This window comes from Cyprinus carpio, chromosome B25 (genome assembly GCF_018340385.1).
Source record: "Cyprinus carpio isolate SPL01 chromosome B25, ASM1834038v1, whole genome shotgun sequence".
NCBI lineage: Eukaryota > Metazoa > Chordata > Actinopteri > Cypriniformes > Cyprinidae > Cyprinus > Cyprinus carpio.
In genome coordinates, this window is record NC_056621.1 from 15285901 (window position 1) to 15304774 (window position 18874).

The 18874-nt window shown below is 38.2% G+C and overlaps 1 protein-coding gene across 2 annotated transcripts; it reads right to left on the bottom strand.

The window, feature by feature from the left end:
- Window positions 1–1304: 1304 nt before the first annotated feature.
- Window positions 1305–14111, bottom strand: znf800a (zinc finger protein 800a). 2 transcript variants are annotated; one of them, XM_042753368.1, is made up of 7 exons: window positions 13799–14111; window positions 12008–12155; window positions 9353–9448; window positions 8987–9130; window positions 6955–8704; window positions 6237–6272; window positions 1305–2331 (listed from the first exon to the last, which is right to left on the bottom strand). In XM_042753368.1, coding segments are annotated over exons 1-6 (2187 nt in total). In that variant the 5' UTR covers window positions 13847–14111; the 3' UTR covers window positions 1305–2331; window positions 6237–6271. The 2 variants fall into 2 exon arrangements, with proteins under 2 accessions (XP_042609302.1, XP_042609301.1); XM_042753367.1 differs by lacking the exon at window positions 6237–6272 and having other exon boundaries at window positions 13799–14110.
- Window positions 14112–18874: the final 4763 nt, after the last annotated feature.

Genomic DNA, 18874 nt, shown 5'->3' on the forward strand with positions numbered 1-18874 from the left:
AAAGCTATATGATAGTGTCGTTGGAAGAAGTATGTTACTTTTCAGACTGATAAAAGCAAAAATAGCCTATCTAATCACTGTGGCTTGACATCTGGTTTGAAGAGCTCAAACTGTTCGACAGTCACTGCTGGGATTTATCCCATTGCGCCATCTAGTGTGAACACTGTGGACTTCCTGCATACAGTCTGCAGTGCTCAAATAAAACTATTAAAAATCAATAAAAGTAAGTGATGGAATAATAAAATAAAATATAAGACATAGACAAAATATAAGCCAAAACAAAACAAATATTACATGAAAATCTTGATGTTCTAAAATTGTCATCCTAAAATTTAAGTACTAAACTATAACTGAAATAAAAATAAATAAAACAAAAACAAAAAACACAAAAACCAAACAAAAAAAAAACTAAAAAAAAAAAAAAAAAAAATATAATCCAAAAAAAAAAATGCACTAATGCTGTAACAGTATATAGATATAGTTATAATACAACAAATAGCATGCATGCATGGTCACAATCCAAAATAGACGTTCGTAACAAAATAATAAAATGATTTAAAATCACTCTATGTTCACTTAAATGTGAGTGTATGAATTCAAAGTGATTTTAGTCTTAAAGAAATTGTTTGATGTTTTGTTTTCAGTAGACTGGTTAATGCAAGGCTAAGCCTGCAGGCAACATTTTACAGTTACCCCATGAAAATATTCAGTGGAGTGGAAAGTGTGATCTCGGCCATGAAAATGCACTGCATAGTAAAAATGACTCATATCTAAACAGAAAGTGGGTTTTGACAGCAATAAAGGGCGATAATTCCTCTCCAGTGGTGTATAGCCTATAGGCCTGTGCAAAGTTCAGTTTATATAGGCTATATTTATAGATACATTTGTTTTTTGTTTTGTTTTAGTCTCAGGGTGTATTTACACTTGGCCATATTGTGCATCTTCAAAATGAATATAATTCTGTTTTCCACACCCATTTGCCAATAAAACTATATAGAGTTTGTTTCGATTATATGACTATACAGGGTTTAGAAATATTCTGTTGAACGCTCTATTCATCTCATATCAACTGAGAATTTGATTTTCTTTTATGAGTCTCACACGCCCCGAGGGGATTTCTCCTGTAAGTCACTTAAAAGTTTTATATCATTTCTAGCCCAATATAATTTGTGTATGTCAGGTTCACTAGTTAATGGTTTGTAATGAAACTTGCGAAATTTTAAGGGAATGTTAATGGACTTCTTTATGTGTGGACAGACAGACAGACAGACAGATAGATAGATAGAATACAAGTCGACAAAGGATGTGTTTATTATCTTTATTTGAACCAAAAATCCTACTGCAAGCAAGGATATACCAGGATTTTGCAAATAAAAAGGAGTGCACACCATCAGAACGGATCTAGGATTTGGCGATTAGATAAAGCCCTATTGTACACATAAACAAAGGGTTTAATCAAGGCATTCTGCATGCACCCCAACTAAAAGAAACTGTACTTGCAATTTACTTGCTCAAAAGCTTCGTTATAACTATTTATAATTGAAAGCAACGATGAGAGCCATCTACTAAAACTTGAAAATTCTTTTCTCATTAGCTTTAGTTATTAGTAGGCTACCAAACTAAAATACAGTAGTATTCTATTACATTTCAGTCACAGTTGCAACCTTTCGTTAAAGACAAACACAAAGTTTAAGCTGTTAAAAAAAAAATAATAATAATCTGGGCTCTCAATTAAGACATCCTGAGCAGCTTAATATGTAGGCTTTGACTTAAAGGGTAGAAGAAAGTACATTTCTAACAAATTAGCAGCATTTCAATCCATAGTTGATTAGAGAGATGAACACATGGCAGGAAAATATGAAGCAGAGTTACATTAATTTATCTACTTATGAATATTTAACATTAGTTAGACATGCTATACATATACAGAGCGATCTCCTACGTCTGTCCACTGATGAAACATTCTTTGTGTATTTTCAAACTGTCAGAGAGAATACAAAAAATAATGGTATAATCCATTTACCAATTAATCAAAATTCATTTTGAGAGTTGTTTTACTTCGTCAATCAGTCAAAATCAATTGAAGATCAATCTCCTTTTGGAGGGTGGATACCAATTCTTTTACATCAGCGCCCTCCAGTGTAAAAAGCTGGAATAACATTTTTGGTGCACTTCCGTTTTTTGAACTCCTTCATCCCCCCCTTTATGCAAAGGTTATCCTCTGTTTTCTACCCACAAGTCAGTCCATATACCTTCCTCTTCTTTCGCATTGAGATAAACCCATCCATGGAATCCAGTGCAAATGTGCTATGCATTCAGAGAAAAAACAGTCTAGATGGAGAGAAAGAAAGAAAAAGAGTGAGAGATAATCATTAAATATATAATAACATACTGTAGTCAATAACAGGAATGATTTAAATGAAAAGGTGTGTGTGCTTTCTATAAGTTTGAAGATGTTAATAGGATAGTTCACCAATGAATTAATGTTCTGACATCATGCTGTTTGACAATTTCCTTCAGCATTCTTTAAAAAAAAATCATTTATTAAGATTATAGGTTTGGAATAACAACAGTGAGCAAATAAAGCAATTTCTTACTTGTAGGTGAACTGTCACTTTAAGGAAATGGGCATTTAGAAAAATCTCAATCATCATTATTCTGTGGGCAAAACCACTGGAGGCTGCCAGAAGTTTAAAAGGTCAGGGCAAAATGTGTAAAAGTTCACCGCCTCTACATATCTATTACAGAAAGCAGACGATGGGGAATCCCTCTCAGATACTATCTGTACCCAGGAATTTAAATTAGAGAGTAATTCCTATAACAGTGACCTTAGAGACTTTGTCTGAGCATGTGATGAGAAAAATAAGCACTGCGGCAACACTGGCTTGGATAACAAAAGAATAACTGAAACCAAATGTGCCCAATTTGGATCCCTAGAAACCACTTAAAAGTTTAAGAAATGAAACAACTAATTCTCGACGTTTTCTGAAGGAAATGTCAGTACTGCTTGCCCATGCAAAAAATCCCACAACAATGCTAGAGTGATTCCGGGCGGTTGCTTACTGGCCCAACTTAGTCTTAAAGGGACAGTTCACCAGAAAATGAAAACGACCCTCATATTGTTCCAGACCTTCGTTCATCTTCAGAACACAAATTAAGATATTTTTGATGAATTCTGAGAGCTCTCTGACCCTCCCAAAGACAGCAAGGATCCTATCACGATCAAGACTCAGAAACATAGCAAGGCGATTGTTAAAATAATCCATGTGACATCAGGGGTTCAGCTGTAATTTTATGAAGCTACGAGAATACTTTTGTGCACAAAGAAAAAAATAACGACCTTATTCAACAATTTGTCACCTCCGCGTCACCTTGTAGCACCATTTTGGAGAGAATCACATACGTAAACAACGCATGCATGAGGATTGTTTACATTCAGACCAAAGCGTAAACATCATAAACAGCGTATCCGTGTACGGTGCTGCTGAGACAGAACAACATACGTTGTTTACGTATGTGATACTCTCCAAGTGACGCGGAGGAGATGAATTGCTGATGAATTGCTGAATAAAGTCATTATTTTTGTATTCTTTGCACACAAAAAGTATTCTTGTAGCTTCGTAAAATTACGGTTGAACCCCTGATGTCACATGGATTATTTTACCGATCTCCTTGCTACGTGTCTGAGCCATGATCGTGTTAGGATCCTTGCTGTCTATGGAGGGTCAGAAAGCTCTCGGAATGCATCAAAAACATGTTAATTTTTGTTTCCGTAAATGAACGAAGGTCTGGAACGACAAGAGAGTGAGTAATTAATGACATAATTTTCATTTTTGGGTGAACCAACCCTTTAGTACTTTGGTTTAAAGCAGACTTCCTCAAATGGCAATGGATCTGAAAAGGTTTTAAAGCAAACCTCCAATGATAAATATGAGGAACAGTAATAGTGATACTTGCCTAAGAAAGCACCTTTAATAAAGTCCAAGATCACTATTTTTGGAACACTAAGTAGTGCTTTCTTAGGAGTACTTAAGATGGCTGTATAAAATATTTACCAAGTATTATTCAGTGTTATTTACAGGATGTGGTGCTCTGTAACTTGCTTCCAACAGCATTTTGAACAAAATTTTTACATTTTCGGGAGATATTGTGAGTGGTGCTTCCCAGTACAAAACTCGCCGCAATTACGCCAAGGCACAGATGTCCAATTCTGCTCGAGGGCCACTATCCTGTAGAGTTTAGCTTCAATTCTAATTAAACTGAACCAGAACCAACTAGAAACATCTAACCAAGCGTGTTGGGGCTGGCTGGAGCTAAACTCTGCAGGACACTGGCCCTACAGGAGCGGGATTGGACACCCCTAAGCTAAAGTGTCCTGGGTGGTTACCAGGTTGTTGTTTTGTAGTTGCTAGGGTGTTCTGGGTGCGTACTGAGGATTTGCTAGGTGGTCAAAAGACTCCAACCCCAAAGTCTCCATGATATTCTGGTTCCTAGATACAGCTCAGGTTCCTATGTCAATGTTAAGCCTTTTACACACTGCACGACTTTAGCAATCCTATAAGATCATTGCAGATCACACTGTGTGACATGCTTCTTCTAAATTTGGGTACAACATGTGTGTAGACTGTACAATGATGACACCTATTGTACGCTACGACCTGTGTTGCCAAGTCTGTGGTTTTCCCATGGAATTGGGCTATTTTAACATTGTTGCCGCGGGTTGTTTTTCATGTCTGCGGGTTGAAGCAACCCCAACAACGTGATTTTTAACCCCTGGAGTGCAAAATTTACCCGGTGAACCTTACCAAAAAAAAGTGTATTTTACCCCCCGGAACATGATTTTTACCAGGGGACCCCACCCGAAATGCGATTGGGCTTGTTTTGAGTAGCAATTGGGCAGGTTTTGCTGTGAAAACCTGGCAACCCTGGCTATGACACACGCTACTACAGAAGAATAAAATGTCATCGGCATGCGCTAGTGGTAAAAAACAAAAAGAGCATGATGATTCACACTTTAGCAGTTTTCATGTTTTCACTGAAGAAAAGTGGAAGTGGCGAAAGAGGAAGGAATAAGAGCTTGAGGTAAGCAGTTTTATTTTTTAGCTCCATGTCCCATTGATTTGATGTCACATTTTTATTGGCTGGTCAGTAAACGTGGGTTGTAACAGCTAACACACTGGGCAATGATCATGCTGAATTTCTGACACTGGTAGAAAATGATCATGGGCTATCTTTGGTCACAACGGCCGTCTTTGAACCTCTCTCACTGTATGACACAGGACAATTAGGAGCCACGATCATAGAAATCACTACGATTGTTTCACGATGCCAATCTTTTGTCTCGGGCTTAAAGTGTCATGAAACCCCGTTTCATCACTGGTCTTTTACACCGTACATCTGAAAAAGTGCCGGTGTAAAACTGTGGAAAAGTGGGAGTGTATAGGGTGGGAAGAGGGGAGAAAAAATAAAACAGACCTACAACACACTCATTAAACCGACGAATGAAATTTAAAATATCTTTAAAACTGAAAGAATAAAGGCAGTTACTTTGTTTACTTTGAACTGTATCGTTTGCTGTGTATCACAATAATCCTTCACAATAGTTCATGATCAGACGTACCGCTGTATCGGTTTTCTTCATGTTTGGAGCACGAGAGAATATGAAACATGTTCACATAAACTTAAATCACGCTGGATTTGAACTATGATCCGCGCACGAGTGTTGTTAAACTCATCGCGGCATTCAGCTCAGAAACCGCTTTCTCATGTTTCTCAAGTCATGCTTACAGAAATTAACTGACAGCCCTTAGCTCTTTCATGATTTGAATTCTCCACTGTAAGATGACCTCATGCATAATACAGTGCAGTGATTGGATCATAATAGTTAATTCTCATGAATAATACTGAGAAAAGCTCGGAAAACTGATGACATAGACATGTACTCTCCAGCCACGGCAGCCAATCACCACTCCAAATTCACGAATACAACAAACAAAATTTCACAAAAAATGAAATTTGCATACAAATGAAATTGCTCCAAAAATGAAAAAATAACCACTTTTTCCTTAATAATAGACATAATGAGTGATATTGTTGTTTTCACTGATGTGCCTGTTCATATATGTTAACATCTCAAAAAATGTGTTTTCAGGTTTCATGACACTTTAAGTCTAAAGGAATTTTTCCCGCCTTTTTTATAAGTCCAATTACTTGAAAAAAATAATAACATATTTTACCTCAAAACAACACATGACGTGGGGTACCATTAATGTCTGTAATGCAAACAGAATGGGACAAGTTACAACCAAAAGATTAAGGGGCCGTTCACATGTCCCGTTCACATTTATCCTTTGCTGAATATGTCACATGTTTAATAATGGGTATCTCTGTACAGCTATGATCAGCTGTTCCCTCAACTAAGCTGAGCTTTCAATTTCGTTACGGAAAAGGTGAAGTTGATTGGTTGGTTCTTGTCACATGACTCACGGTGCGCTTGCAGCATTCTGAAAAGTTGACATGTTTTCATCTTTTGCTGTGGTGCAGACCCGCATGGAAAAAACGAGTGCATCGCACCTCATGGCCATCGTGACCGCAGGTGCATCGCGATCGCGTCACTCTCCATTTCTCTATTTGAGCACGCAAAAGACGCAATATGTGAACGGCCCCTAACACTTCAGGGTTATGGCAGGGGACTCCAACCCTGATCCTGGAAAGCTACCATCCTGCAGATTTCTGCTCCAACCCCAATCAAACACACCTGAACCAGCTAATCAAGGTGCTCAGGGTTACTTGATAATTACAGGCATGTGTGTTGGGGCAAGGTTGGAACTGAAGTCTGGAGGACGGTAGCTCTTCAGGAGCAGGGTTAGAGATCCCTGGATTAGGGGCTTTAAGGTTCGCCTTAGCAAGCAACGCTACTAATCTTAGGATGCTTTTTGAATGGCATCAACCTACCAAATGAGGGCCTTTGATCGAGTGCTTCTTCCTTGTAATTTGTCCCCACTTGCGATGCCAGTCCTGTGTCTCCGCCTGTGCGTCTCCAGGTAAACCTTTTTGGCAAATGCCCGGCCACACATATCGCAGGCGTGAAGGGAAAAGTTTTTCGTTACCCTAACCTCCGTGCAGGTCTCCTGGCTTCTGGTGATGGGTGGCCCCTTGATAACATTATGACTGCGGGTGACATGTGGGTTCTTGGACACTTGAAGGTTCTTGTCTTGTCTGTTTGGTGTAAGCGGAGACTCGAGTTTGCCTGTGTTGAGCGACATTAGAGCAGAATGCTTTCGAGTGTTTGGAGATGTTGAGGATTCTTGTTTCTTCGCTTTGGAAGAAACAAGGGGATCTTGTTGACAACTTTTAGGAGAAGCTGGTGGGTCTTGCATTTTATGCTTCGCGCTACCCTCTTCTTTTGAATTTGTTTTCTTGGTTGCGCTGCTCAAGACTGCATCAGCTGGTTTCTTCACTGCCCGGTTCTCCAAGGCAGGCATAACCTTAGCCAGATAGCGTGATGACTTCTTATGCACCACTGTGATATGGCGGATCACATCGCGCTTTCGGCGTGACTCATATCTGCAGATGGGGCATCTGTAAAACTTGATGTAGATGCTGTCGTTTCCATCGGTGTGCAGCTCGGCAATGTGCTTGCCCAGGTTCTGACTGGTACTGAACTGACGTTTACACAACCAGCAGTAGATCCTCTTAAAGTCAAATCTCACACTTTGGTTTCCATCATCTTCTGATGCTTTGGACAGAGACTCTTTCTTGGGGAAAATGTTATCTCTTCTCCCGTGCTTTGATTTGGCCTTTTGAGAGCCGTTTTCTAGTATGGGCATCTTATGAACGATTCGCATGTGCCGCCTAAGCATTAGTTGGGAGCTGTACTTGCGTTTGCACAGCTTGCAGCGACAATTTGTCAGGTTGTGCTTTGTCTTATCTTGCTTCACAGGAGAGCTTGGTGCTTTCGCTGGAGAAGGAGGACTAGCATCAAGTAAAAGAGGCTGGCCTGGTCTTGTGGCAATGTCCGGTGTGATCAAATCCCGCTTCAAACCACGATGAACCTCGTCAAAGTGGCGACGAACATTGGCCTTGGTGGCAAAGGACTTTTTGCACACTGGGCAACTCTTCCCAGGAGAAGATGGTGGTTCAACAGTATGCTTTTCCTTCACCATAGACAGCAGGCTGATAGGCACTGTGCGCGTCTCTGTAAATTTGCGTAACTCCTCCATCCTCTGCCAGTGCATCTTCCGGCAGTGGCGTCGTATACTGTGTCTGGAGCTGAAGTCTTTTCCACAGAGGCAGCAAGAGATCCTCATCTCCTTTACCTCAGAGGCGGTACTCTCCTCTTCTTCTTCCTCCCCTTCTACCGGCTCAATATTTATTTGCTCTTCGCAGCTCTGACCTTCTTTAACAGGAGGTTCTTCAGGTTCAGTTTCCATCTCGTCTTCAAAATCTGACTGTTGGACCTTTTTGGGTGCCAAAATAGATTTGCGGTGATTTTTTTTCGCAGGTACCGGGATCACAGTCTGGGGTGTAGGGGCTGGGTTTTCTGGCATGTCGGGAATTTCCACTAGTGCCACATGTTGGAACACGGCATTAGGGTTTGTCTCAATGGGCTCCACATGAATGACATGTTTTTCTTGGTCTTTCTGTGGATAGATGGCTTGAAGAAGTTCTTTGATAGCTTGGCTCTGCCCACCTTGTGAAGGCTCTGTAGAAAGTAATAGCGTCACAAAATTATAATCTTATCAATAACACTATTATTCATGGGGCCAACTGTGTACAAATTTAAACTATATTTGCACCACAGAGTGGGTGCTCGTCCAATGCAAAGCTATACAGTGTTGTGGGTGGTTTCAAGGGTATTGCTTCAAACAACATAAAGGTAAGCAAAGACAATTTTTATTTATATGCCTCGGTTTTGTTTTTCACTGGGAAAAATTCACAAGTCTGATCACTTCATAAGTCAGAACGCTTAAGTTGATGTACAAACCATCTGACTGAGGTTGTCGGGAACAGCAGTAGAGCTCCTTGTGAGTGACCAGATTTGGTAGACCACGGAACAGACTTCGACAGACTTTGCACTCAAATATGGTGTCAACCTCCTTCAGCAGCATGTGTTTGAGTTGAGCTGTACCTGCAATAACAGCACATATTGAAAGCAAACAGTTATTATTAAGCAACAACAAACACATTATGTAAGAAAAATATATTTGGGGGAATCTCACTCATCATAGTTTTTGACTTCTCAGTAAGAACAGAAAATGCTTAGACGCTGGCAAAATGCCATACCCAGTGAATAAAAGAAGTCTACATGAAATGTATTTACTGAATGATCAAAGTTCTGAGATTGAAGTACCTGAGCGAAAACACTCAATGATTTGATGAATTCCCGACTTGGAGGTCTGGAGCTGCTGCTGAAGCAGGGGTGGATCACCGGGCTCAATCGAATGGACTAAAACAGAAAACAAAACTTTAGATTATGCTTTATGTAAAACAAGTTTTCACATCAATCTTCTGTTGCAGTTCCACCATTGAGGTATGAGCAAATGGTTTCAATCTGTATCCACCTTATTCCTAAACGCAGAAGTAAGCCTATGGGCGAGTCTTGTGGTTCATTAGCCACTATAGGGAAATAATGAGAAGAATAACAATGTGCAGTAAACGGTAAAACTGTTTGCACTACAAACCACTGTGTTCATAATTAAGATAATACACTAAAATAATATGGTAAGACACACTCATTTGCAGTATCAAGAAGTGAAACAAGCGATTTTGTACAGCTAAAAATAGCTGGAAGCAAATGAGAACAGAAGAAAGACTCATCATAAAATTACTAATGGCCACGCCTGTTTTTACGTGAAGAATAAAGTGGATACAATAAGAGGTAAAAGTAGGGAGAGTAACGCCATCAAAAAAGGGGGTGCCCATGGAAATACAAATAACAAAGAGGACACCACATCTCCTTTTGGTTTCACACCCCAAAAACGTCATTATTCCAACCGGGGTGCATTTCTACCTTTCATTTACATTTTAATTCGAATTAAAGCCACGTGTAACTCTACTCTTTGCTCACCTACACATGATACCAACTTCAGTGCATGACAGCAGGATGGATTACACATATACAGACCCAGGATAATAACTACAGGAATAAACTCAATGCTTGAATAATTGCATTCTGAATGTGATTAATGCAAATGCACAAGAAAATGTAGAATTACTATGTAAAGGCAGTCGAATCTTGAGGAAATCTTTTAAGAAAAAAAAAACTGAAAATCTTAAATTCAAGTTCCTATTATCTTTTGCTAAAATAATTGTAATTCCATTGAATGAATGAATGAATGATGCATTCATCACAAGAACATAACAGCAATTAATATGTGAATGGGATTCTTGCCTTAAGGCTTTCAAAATAAACCAGCAGAATGTAAATCTTTAAAAAAAACTAAAACAAATTTAAAAAAAAAAAACCTTTGTCTAGATGAAACTACTCAGTGTTTAGTTATCAGAGACATGTTCAACAAAGACTGGAGGGAAGTGAGGGCTGAACCGAGGCCAGGAAAAATAAAATAGTAGATCTATTTCCCCACGGACACAAGCATCTTTTGGTTTGCAACACTCCATCATTCTTTTGGACACCTGCAAGACTCTGTCATTGTTCCTTAAGGCAATTCTATAGTACACTGATAGTAATGATCTCAACTTATTTCTTTCCAAGAAAATCTACCAACTGAGAGTCACCTGGTAAAACTGTTTAATCTACGGGGACTTCTGAAGATGTGGAAGTTACACCTTCTTATCTGACACCAGGTGTCTGAAAGATATGGAGCATTTTACATTAACTACGAGAAAAGATGAGAATATTACATAGTAAATTAAACAGGCTATTTAATACCATCTGTGTCCACAGTTCTCTAACTTATAACATTATTTATATATATAGTTCCCCCAATCTGAATGAACTTTACATTTAAATATTTAAATAATTTCTTCATTTCACATTAGTGGGGAAATTTTACTATAACTAGTTTTGTCAAAGTGGAAACTAGAAAAGTTAGTAAACGCAGGTTTGAATTAAAGAAAATGTTAAACTTAGAGACAGCATTTGCTTCTAGAATATTTGATATTTTTTTAAACATCACAAATAACTGTTCATACATTTATTTTCGCTTGTGTTTACACCTTTAAATGAATAATGAACAGGGGTAATTGTGTATTAAATATTTTTTACAAGCTAGATTTTTCAACAAGAAAGATTCTCTTGAATTCAACTTTTATCTGATCTGCATCTCAATATCAGCAAGTATATGTGATCCTCTCTGCTTCAGAACAGCTTGTCTTTATTTATGGCCATAAATTACTATAAAGACAAACAACTCCAGGTCACTGAAATTAGCAGCACTGTAGAACACAAATAACAACCCGCTGAGCTAGAAATCTTATTCCAGCATTGATAATTATGGAAATATGTGGTAAACACATTGGAATGTGATTGTCCAACATTAACAACCAAGTCGCCACAAGACATTGCATTTAAATCGTACTACATTGATAGATCTCTGCAATAAATGCGCAGAGAAGACATAAATCTTGATTTTACAATGCATGTGGGTTGGCAACTACTTCTGATTGTGCACAGATATCAGCAAGAGGGGATAACACAGCATCGGATTATCAATAAAATACATCCGAACCATGAAAGTCCAACGTTCTCAACTCATTTTACTTTTGTAATGGGATGTATTTCTGAGTGCAACAGGATATTCAACAACAAAAGAATGTAGGCAGAAGTTTATCCATTTAGAATTCATTGGATATTGAAAAGTGGGCGTTGTTTACCAAAAATCAGCCGAAAACTTTCAGAAAAAAACAAATCAGAAAAAAAAATATATATATGCTTTTGATTAACTTGCAATGACAAATCATGCATAGTAAGAATAGGAATGTGTATTTAAAAGGGAAACGGGGTCAGTTTTGATTTCATGTTGACTTTAAGGTGCTTAGTTCCTACCTGGATTTTTGCCACAAGGCTCTTGAGGGGTTTCTGTTGTTTGGCAACAGCAGGCCTGAAGTGTCTCAGTCTGGCAGCATTTGTCACTAGTCCGGCTTCCTTGATCTTCGCTGTTAGTAGCCTCCATCTCAGAAGCCTCTTTTATGAACTTAAAAGACAAATCACAAAGTTAATCAGCAGAGCTGTTTCTTCGCAAAGCTTTTGATGGAGAAATGATTTTTATTCCTGCATGCCTCCTGAAATTGCAACAAGTTCTCCATCAGCAAAAGCAGATACAACATCAAAAATTGTACATACACCTAGAAATATTTGCTTGTATTAAGTTGGTTGTTTATGCAGGGATTGACAAAGACAAACAGACATTACTGTCGCTGTGATGATCGTGTGATGATGAAGACCTTTCACCGCACATTAACCAAGGAAATAAATGTCAAGATGAGGCATAACGCTTATGTGCTAAAAAGGACAAAACAATATGAATTATGGAAATGTCTGTCATGCATCAAACAAACATCATAACTGCCCAGATGTAATGGAAAGGAGAATGCCTGACAACAGGACAAACTGAAAGTAAATTGCATCAGAGGTTTTAAATATTAAAGGGACAGTTCACCCAAAAATGAAAATTTATGTCGTTGCAAACCCGTAACACCGTTGTTCATCTTCAGAACACAAGTTAAGATAATTTGAGCGGAAAGCTCTCAGATTTCCTCAAAAATGTCTTCATTTGTGTTCTAAAGATGAACGAGGGTCTTCGGGTTTGGAACAACATGAGAGAATTTTCATTTTTGGTTGAACTAACCCTTTAATATATCGGACCTTTTCCAAAATCATGTCGACATGAACTCTTAATGTTATTCAAATTAGTCTAAAAATGTACTGTGAAATATAGATTACGGTCACTTTTACAAAACTTTTTAGATTCCAACTTTACACACATCTGAGAGGAAACAAATGAATAATCTACATTTACTTACAAAAACGTACATCGCTTGTGCCAAAATACCATAATAACTTACAATGTCACTACAGTAAAACTATGGTAAACTGGTTAAAACGCCACTAAGAACATGCCTGAAAAACTTAAGAATGCTTAAAAAAAACTACCAAATAACCGAAAAATCATAACAGCTACAACTTATGTATTATTCAACAGATTGTAGCTTAACATGCAGGCAATGCATTTCATATTAATATTTCATTTCTTTACAATTCTACATTTGTTAGATTTTGCATTCATTTAAATGGTATTGTGGCGTGACTAGAGCTCGACTGTACTTATCAACTCTCTCTTTATAGTCGAAAGCGTAAAGGCAGCTGTAACTGTGCTGTTTGGGCGGAAACTGTAGTTATGATAAAAAGTAATTCATTGATGTGCTTCGGCGTGTCCCCGATGTTTAAACGTAACCTGTTTGCTCATAAAAACGCAAATGAAATCTATAACGTGTTGTGATTGTGAAGGACGTTACACCTGACTGTCCTGCCCAAAACATTCGCGAGGCAGGAAGTCGCAAGCGGTGCACGAAAGAGCACGTGTCCGTGGCCAACCGTACTAATGAACATTAATTATGCTTCACAAAACCAGCTTCATGCTTTTATATGACGCGATTCAGCTGATGCTAAGCAAAAGTGCTCGATACGAGTGAGTCGTGTTGTGTTTGGCAAACCAATAAGTCGGGTGTACATCTGACTATCCGCGTGCACTCGTGCCTAAACAACTACTTTGCGAACTTAATAACAATTGAAGAAATACCAGTAACACTATATGTGTGCGAGTGCACGCGTAACAACCGAGAACGTCTCGAGATGACCATCGCCGCCCAAATGCATCAGAGACATTTGGCCACGTGACCGGAAAAATAATAATTTAAAATAATAGACACGCGATCTGCGCCAATCCCTCTTAAAGCTTTGGTATTAAACGCGTTATAGCCATTCAAATCGTTATTAAATGATGTTTTCAATAATCGTACAATAAAAATCCAGATCTTACGGTTGTTTAGAATTGCGTGGTCACGCGAGCACACTTACCAGACAAAAACGTACAGCATCATTTTATATCACGCTTTTACAAGTGCATCCATTAACATGCAGTTAGAGAGTACATCTGCGCACTTTTAAAGTAACTTACTTTTAAAGAGTTAAAGCCCCCATCAAAACACACTGGGGCCACAAGGGGCCAGATGTGAGAGGACAACGTAAAACTCCATACCCAAATCCAGCACTGACAGTCTCCAAATTAAAGCGAACACATCCAACAGGAACGCCTGGATGACCAGGATAGACGTATTAACACACGTTTGACTGCCTTGTGATGGAAGATTGTGGATGCATGTGTGCGGGAACGCGCGAAGCCATCGGCAGCACGAGCATCACCAAGTCCACAGTTGATAAAGAGAGGCATCTGACCACGAAAGAGAGACTCTATCCTAGCCTATCCCTCGGATAACACCGAAAACTGTGCGTTTGCGTTATCCTGGGCTATTCCTGTGGTTCTAAAACCTGTTGGAAAAGCAGTGGTTTGCGTTCTCCCCTATGCGCAATTCAGACACGTCGTGGCGCATACACAGTTCATTTACTTAGCCAAACTGTTTAAAAATGTAAGCGCAGGTTACATCGCCGGGGTTTTTCAAATTCGGATTCAGGCTATTTAGCGTTTTCGTGAGGCAATTTGCATCGCTCCATTATTCTGTAAATCTCTTTTACACGGTTACATTGTCAGGCCAAAATTCCTCTATTGCGGACCACAATGGGCCAGATTAACTTGATGGAGAAGGAGAGCCCATGTGCAGAATGGAGCTTTAAAGCGGCACAAGAAGGACAGATGCTTACCAGGGAGCGAGTGCGGCGTAAAGGCGGGCTGAGGCGAGAGCCTGATACAAAAGACGACGTTGCCACTAACTTGCAGTGCTTTCCGAACCCAAACCCAACAAAATATGAAATCGCGTCCTCAAAGAGTCACACACCGAGCACGCTCGAGAGGATTTGCGCGATTATAGGGCACGTCCGAATGATAAAATGCTGCGCTTTGCGGCGCTGTGCCATCTTCCCGAAGCCGCTTTGGCGCACAGGTCTGGTGACCCTTCCGCCTTTACGCGTCCTCTTCTCTTCGGTGTTTTGTTATGAAGTGCCATATTCGCGCCTAAGTAGGCCTGTGGACTCGCTCTATCTCCGCGGACGGTCGTGGCGAGTCCGAGTCAACTCTCGCTCCGATTTAAGCGCTCGGAACAAGTGCGTTTTCCTCGGTTGCACAGCCAGCACGAACGGTGACGCCATTTTCTGTTGAGAACAACCACGCTCGCGCAGGATAGGAAACGACACTGGCCCGCTGCACGATTCCGGGCCCGAGTGGGCAACTCCCGCGGTCGAAATCAGCCGAGATGTGTTTGCGGAGTTCTTACCTTTTGGAAAAACAACGCTGGGTTTCGAGTCGAAACGGTCGGACGCGGTCCGGAGGTGGTTTCTCTCGCCTCTCGCGCTGACGCTGCCCTCTCGGAAGCTGCCTTTGTGCACCGCGAGGACCTCTCGGCGGAGAAGCGGCTGTTGCGCAAAGGTGCAATGGATGTTCAAGACCACCGAAATGTGGCACCCGATGTTGTCGCCGGGTTGGTGCTTCACATCTGACCCCCCGCAACCCGTGCCACGAAGTGAGGAAATTAACGAGCCGTTTTAATTTCGCACGCCCAAATGAACGCGTTGCGAATGCACCGAATCCAAATCCAAATCGGTCTTTCCTTTGGAGATTAAGACGGCAATTCAATTTATGGAAGATATATATGTATATATATAAATAAAAATACTTTATACAGATATCTACCTAAATCATATTATAATGATATTTTAACTATATTTGGATTCATTTATGATGGATTTTTTTAATTACAGAAACTTTTAACTACTTGAAATATTGAGAAACTTCTTTAAAGTATGTTTGTTTTTTTTTAAATTCTAACGTCCTGAAATAAAGTCAGGCCTTGATAAAGCTTTAAGTAGATTTTGATGTTTGCTTTTGTTGATTTTGATATTGTTGTGATGGTATGACGTCGATGGTACAGCATTTTTTGAGTTTTTGTCGAAAAATCGACTAAAAGTTGGACTCGCTAGCACAGCAGCTAAGTGAGTTAGCAATTAACTTTGGATTTTTGAATAAATAAATAAAATAAAATTATTGTTTCTGAATTGATTGTTACTGAAATAATCAGTTTTGGTAAGGACACCTAAATCTCTCAGATCATTTTGTCAAAGTTTAAAAAAAAGAATGACATTTCTGTTCTTCAAACTCTCACTTATTTACATTTTATCTTAATTTATTTTTTAATTTCTTTGATAATGCCACAACAACAATTTAGAAGGGAAGTTGAGAAGTTTGGGTGAGAGACATGCCCAAAATTGAGGAACTGTGGCAAATGCATAGCATTTCAACAATCTTAAAAATAAGGGACAATTGAAAAAGCACAACAGAGTACATAGTTTAAATGTGAAGTAGGTAAAATTCTATTGAAATCATAAAAAATAATAATAATAATAATAATAAAAATCCTTTAAAATCAACCTGGGGACAGAATATTTATCCTAATGGAAGATTCATCATCATTATTTATTTCATCTTTTATGCCATGACCGTTTATGATTATAGCATTGTTACAAGAAATAAATCCTTAACATAACATAGTAGTGGGCTTGTAACACTGTAAAAAGTAACACTGAGAGGACATTACAACTCTTCGTAATGGAGTGAACACACCTACACGTTCACAACTTTTTCCACCAGAATTAGCATGTCATTGTTCCTCCCATTGAATTGTTAATGTAAGCAGTTCTCTGTCACTCTCTCCACTGAGTGTCTGCATTTTGTATGTGTAATTACTAACAGGTTTGTTTAGGTAAACTAGTGTCCAATGATAAATATAGCCCACTAAGTTCCATATCTTACTGATCTACTCATGTAATTACTATTTATGTATATGTGTAAGATGTTCTCATGCATGATTTGCATTGAATAGAAAGTATCAAACCAGGAAACATCTACAAAGAAATACTGCTAGATTTCTTCACTTTTAATAGTAAATTTTCAATTTAAACTCCTGGTGATTTTTAGTGGATTTGTTAAATCAGTTTACACAGCTGTAGTTTGTCACATTGGCCATCAACATAATCCAAAATTTTAAAAATAAAGCATCCAAAAGTGAGTTTTCAAGTTAAACAGAACAGTTAAAAACCTTTTTCCACTTTTTGTCCAATGGAAAGGTTTCATGGATGTTAAACGTTCTTCAGTGTTAGGTTTACTAGATTTGACTGCAGCTTTTGATACAGTTGACCATTCTATTTTAATTAATACATTGAGAACATGGGTCAGGGTTTCGGGGATGGCGTTGGATTGGTTTGGGTCTTATTTATCAAACAGGACATTTGTAGTGTCAGTTGGAGATGAAGTATCCCAATGTACTGAAATTTTATGTGGAGTTCTGCAGGGATCCCTTTTAGGACCAATTTTGTTTTCAATTTACATGCTTTCAATAGGTGATGTAATCGGAAAACATAATATAAATTTTCACTGTTATGCAGATGACTTACAGTTATACTTATCACTGAGTTCCCAAGATCTGAATAGTTTGGATGTCCTTCAAGCATGTTTAACTGATTTAAAAATTGGATGGCTTTAAACTTTCTGCAGTTAAATACTGAAAAAACAACAAAGTTGTTATAATTGGTCAGAGATCGAGTAATCAGATTGAGCTTGCTCTAAAAAGTGTTTTTCAGAATAATAAACAGGTAGTAAGAAATTTGGGTGTTTATTTTGATACTAATTTAAATTTTGAATTTCATGTCAAGAAATTGATTCAATCTTGTTTTTATCATTTAAGAAATATTTGTAAGGTGAGACGGTTTTTGAATTTTAAGGATACAGAGAAGCTTATTCATGCTTTTATTTCTTCCTGTCTTGAATATTGTAATGCCTTGTTTTCTTCTTTGAATCATTGTAATTTATCACGTTTACAATTAGTGCAGAATGCTGAAGTCAGATTAATGACACAAAGTTATTTCATTACACGTTTTAGCTTCTCTACATTAGTTACCTGTTTATTATAGGATTGATTTTAAAATTGTATTATTGATATATAAAGCATTAAATGGCTTTGCACCTATGTATTTAGCTGAGCTTCTGAGACCGTATGAAACAAAGAAAAGTCTTAGATCTTCATTTAAAGAACTGTTCGCAGTTAACTAGATATAAAACCAAAGGAGACATAACATTTGCAGTGAGGGCTCTAAAATTATGGAATAGTTTGCCCATGGCTATTAGAGCATCTGAAAGTGTGTCTGTTTTTAAATGTCGATTGAAAACGTACTTGTATAGATGTGCCTTTAGTGTTTTGTGATGTCTTTTTTGTATTTTGGGTTTGATCATTTTTGTTTCATCATATATTGTGTTTAGCTCTTCATGAATGTATTTTCAATGATTGTGTTTTTATATTGTGTAAAGCAGTTGTAGCTTTAAAAGTGCTATATAAATAACATTTAACTTACTTCATGGAACCAGATGACAATAAAGAAACTTTATTTTTTAGGAGTGAGCTGATGTCCACAACAACCACAAAGTAATACTTTTTATCTTTACTTTGCACCATGTATTTATTGATTTATCCTTTTACACCTACAATTTTTTTTGTTCATTAAAAAAATGATACAATAAATGTGACATTTTATTTTAACTATTTATTTGTTTTTTATTCTAACTATCCATTTTAATATTTTATCCAAAGGTCACATCATATTTTGGCAGTAATAAAAGTTCTAGATTCTCACTGAAACTGTGAAAATGTCTAAGTTTGTGGCTTATGTAGCCAATATGATTATTGGAAATAT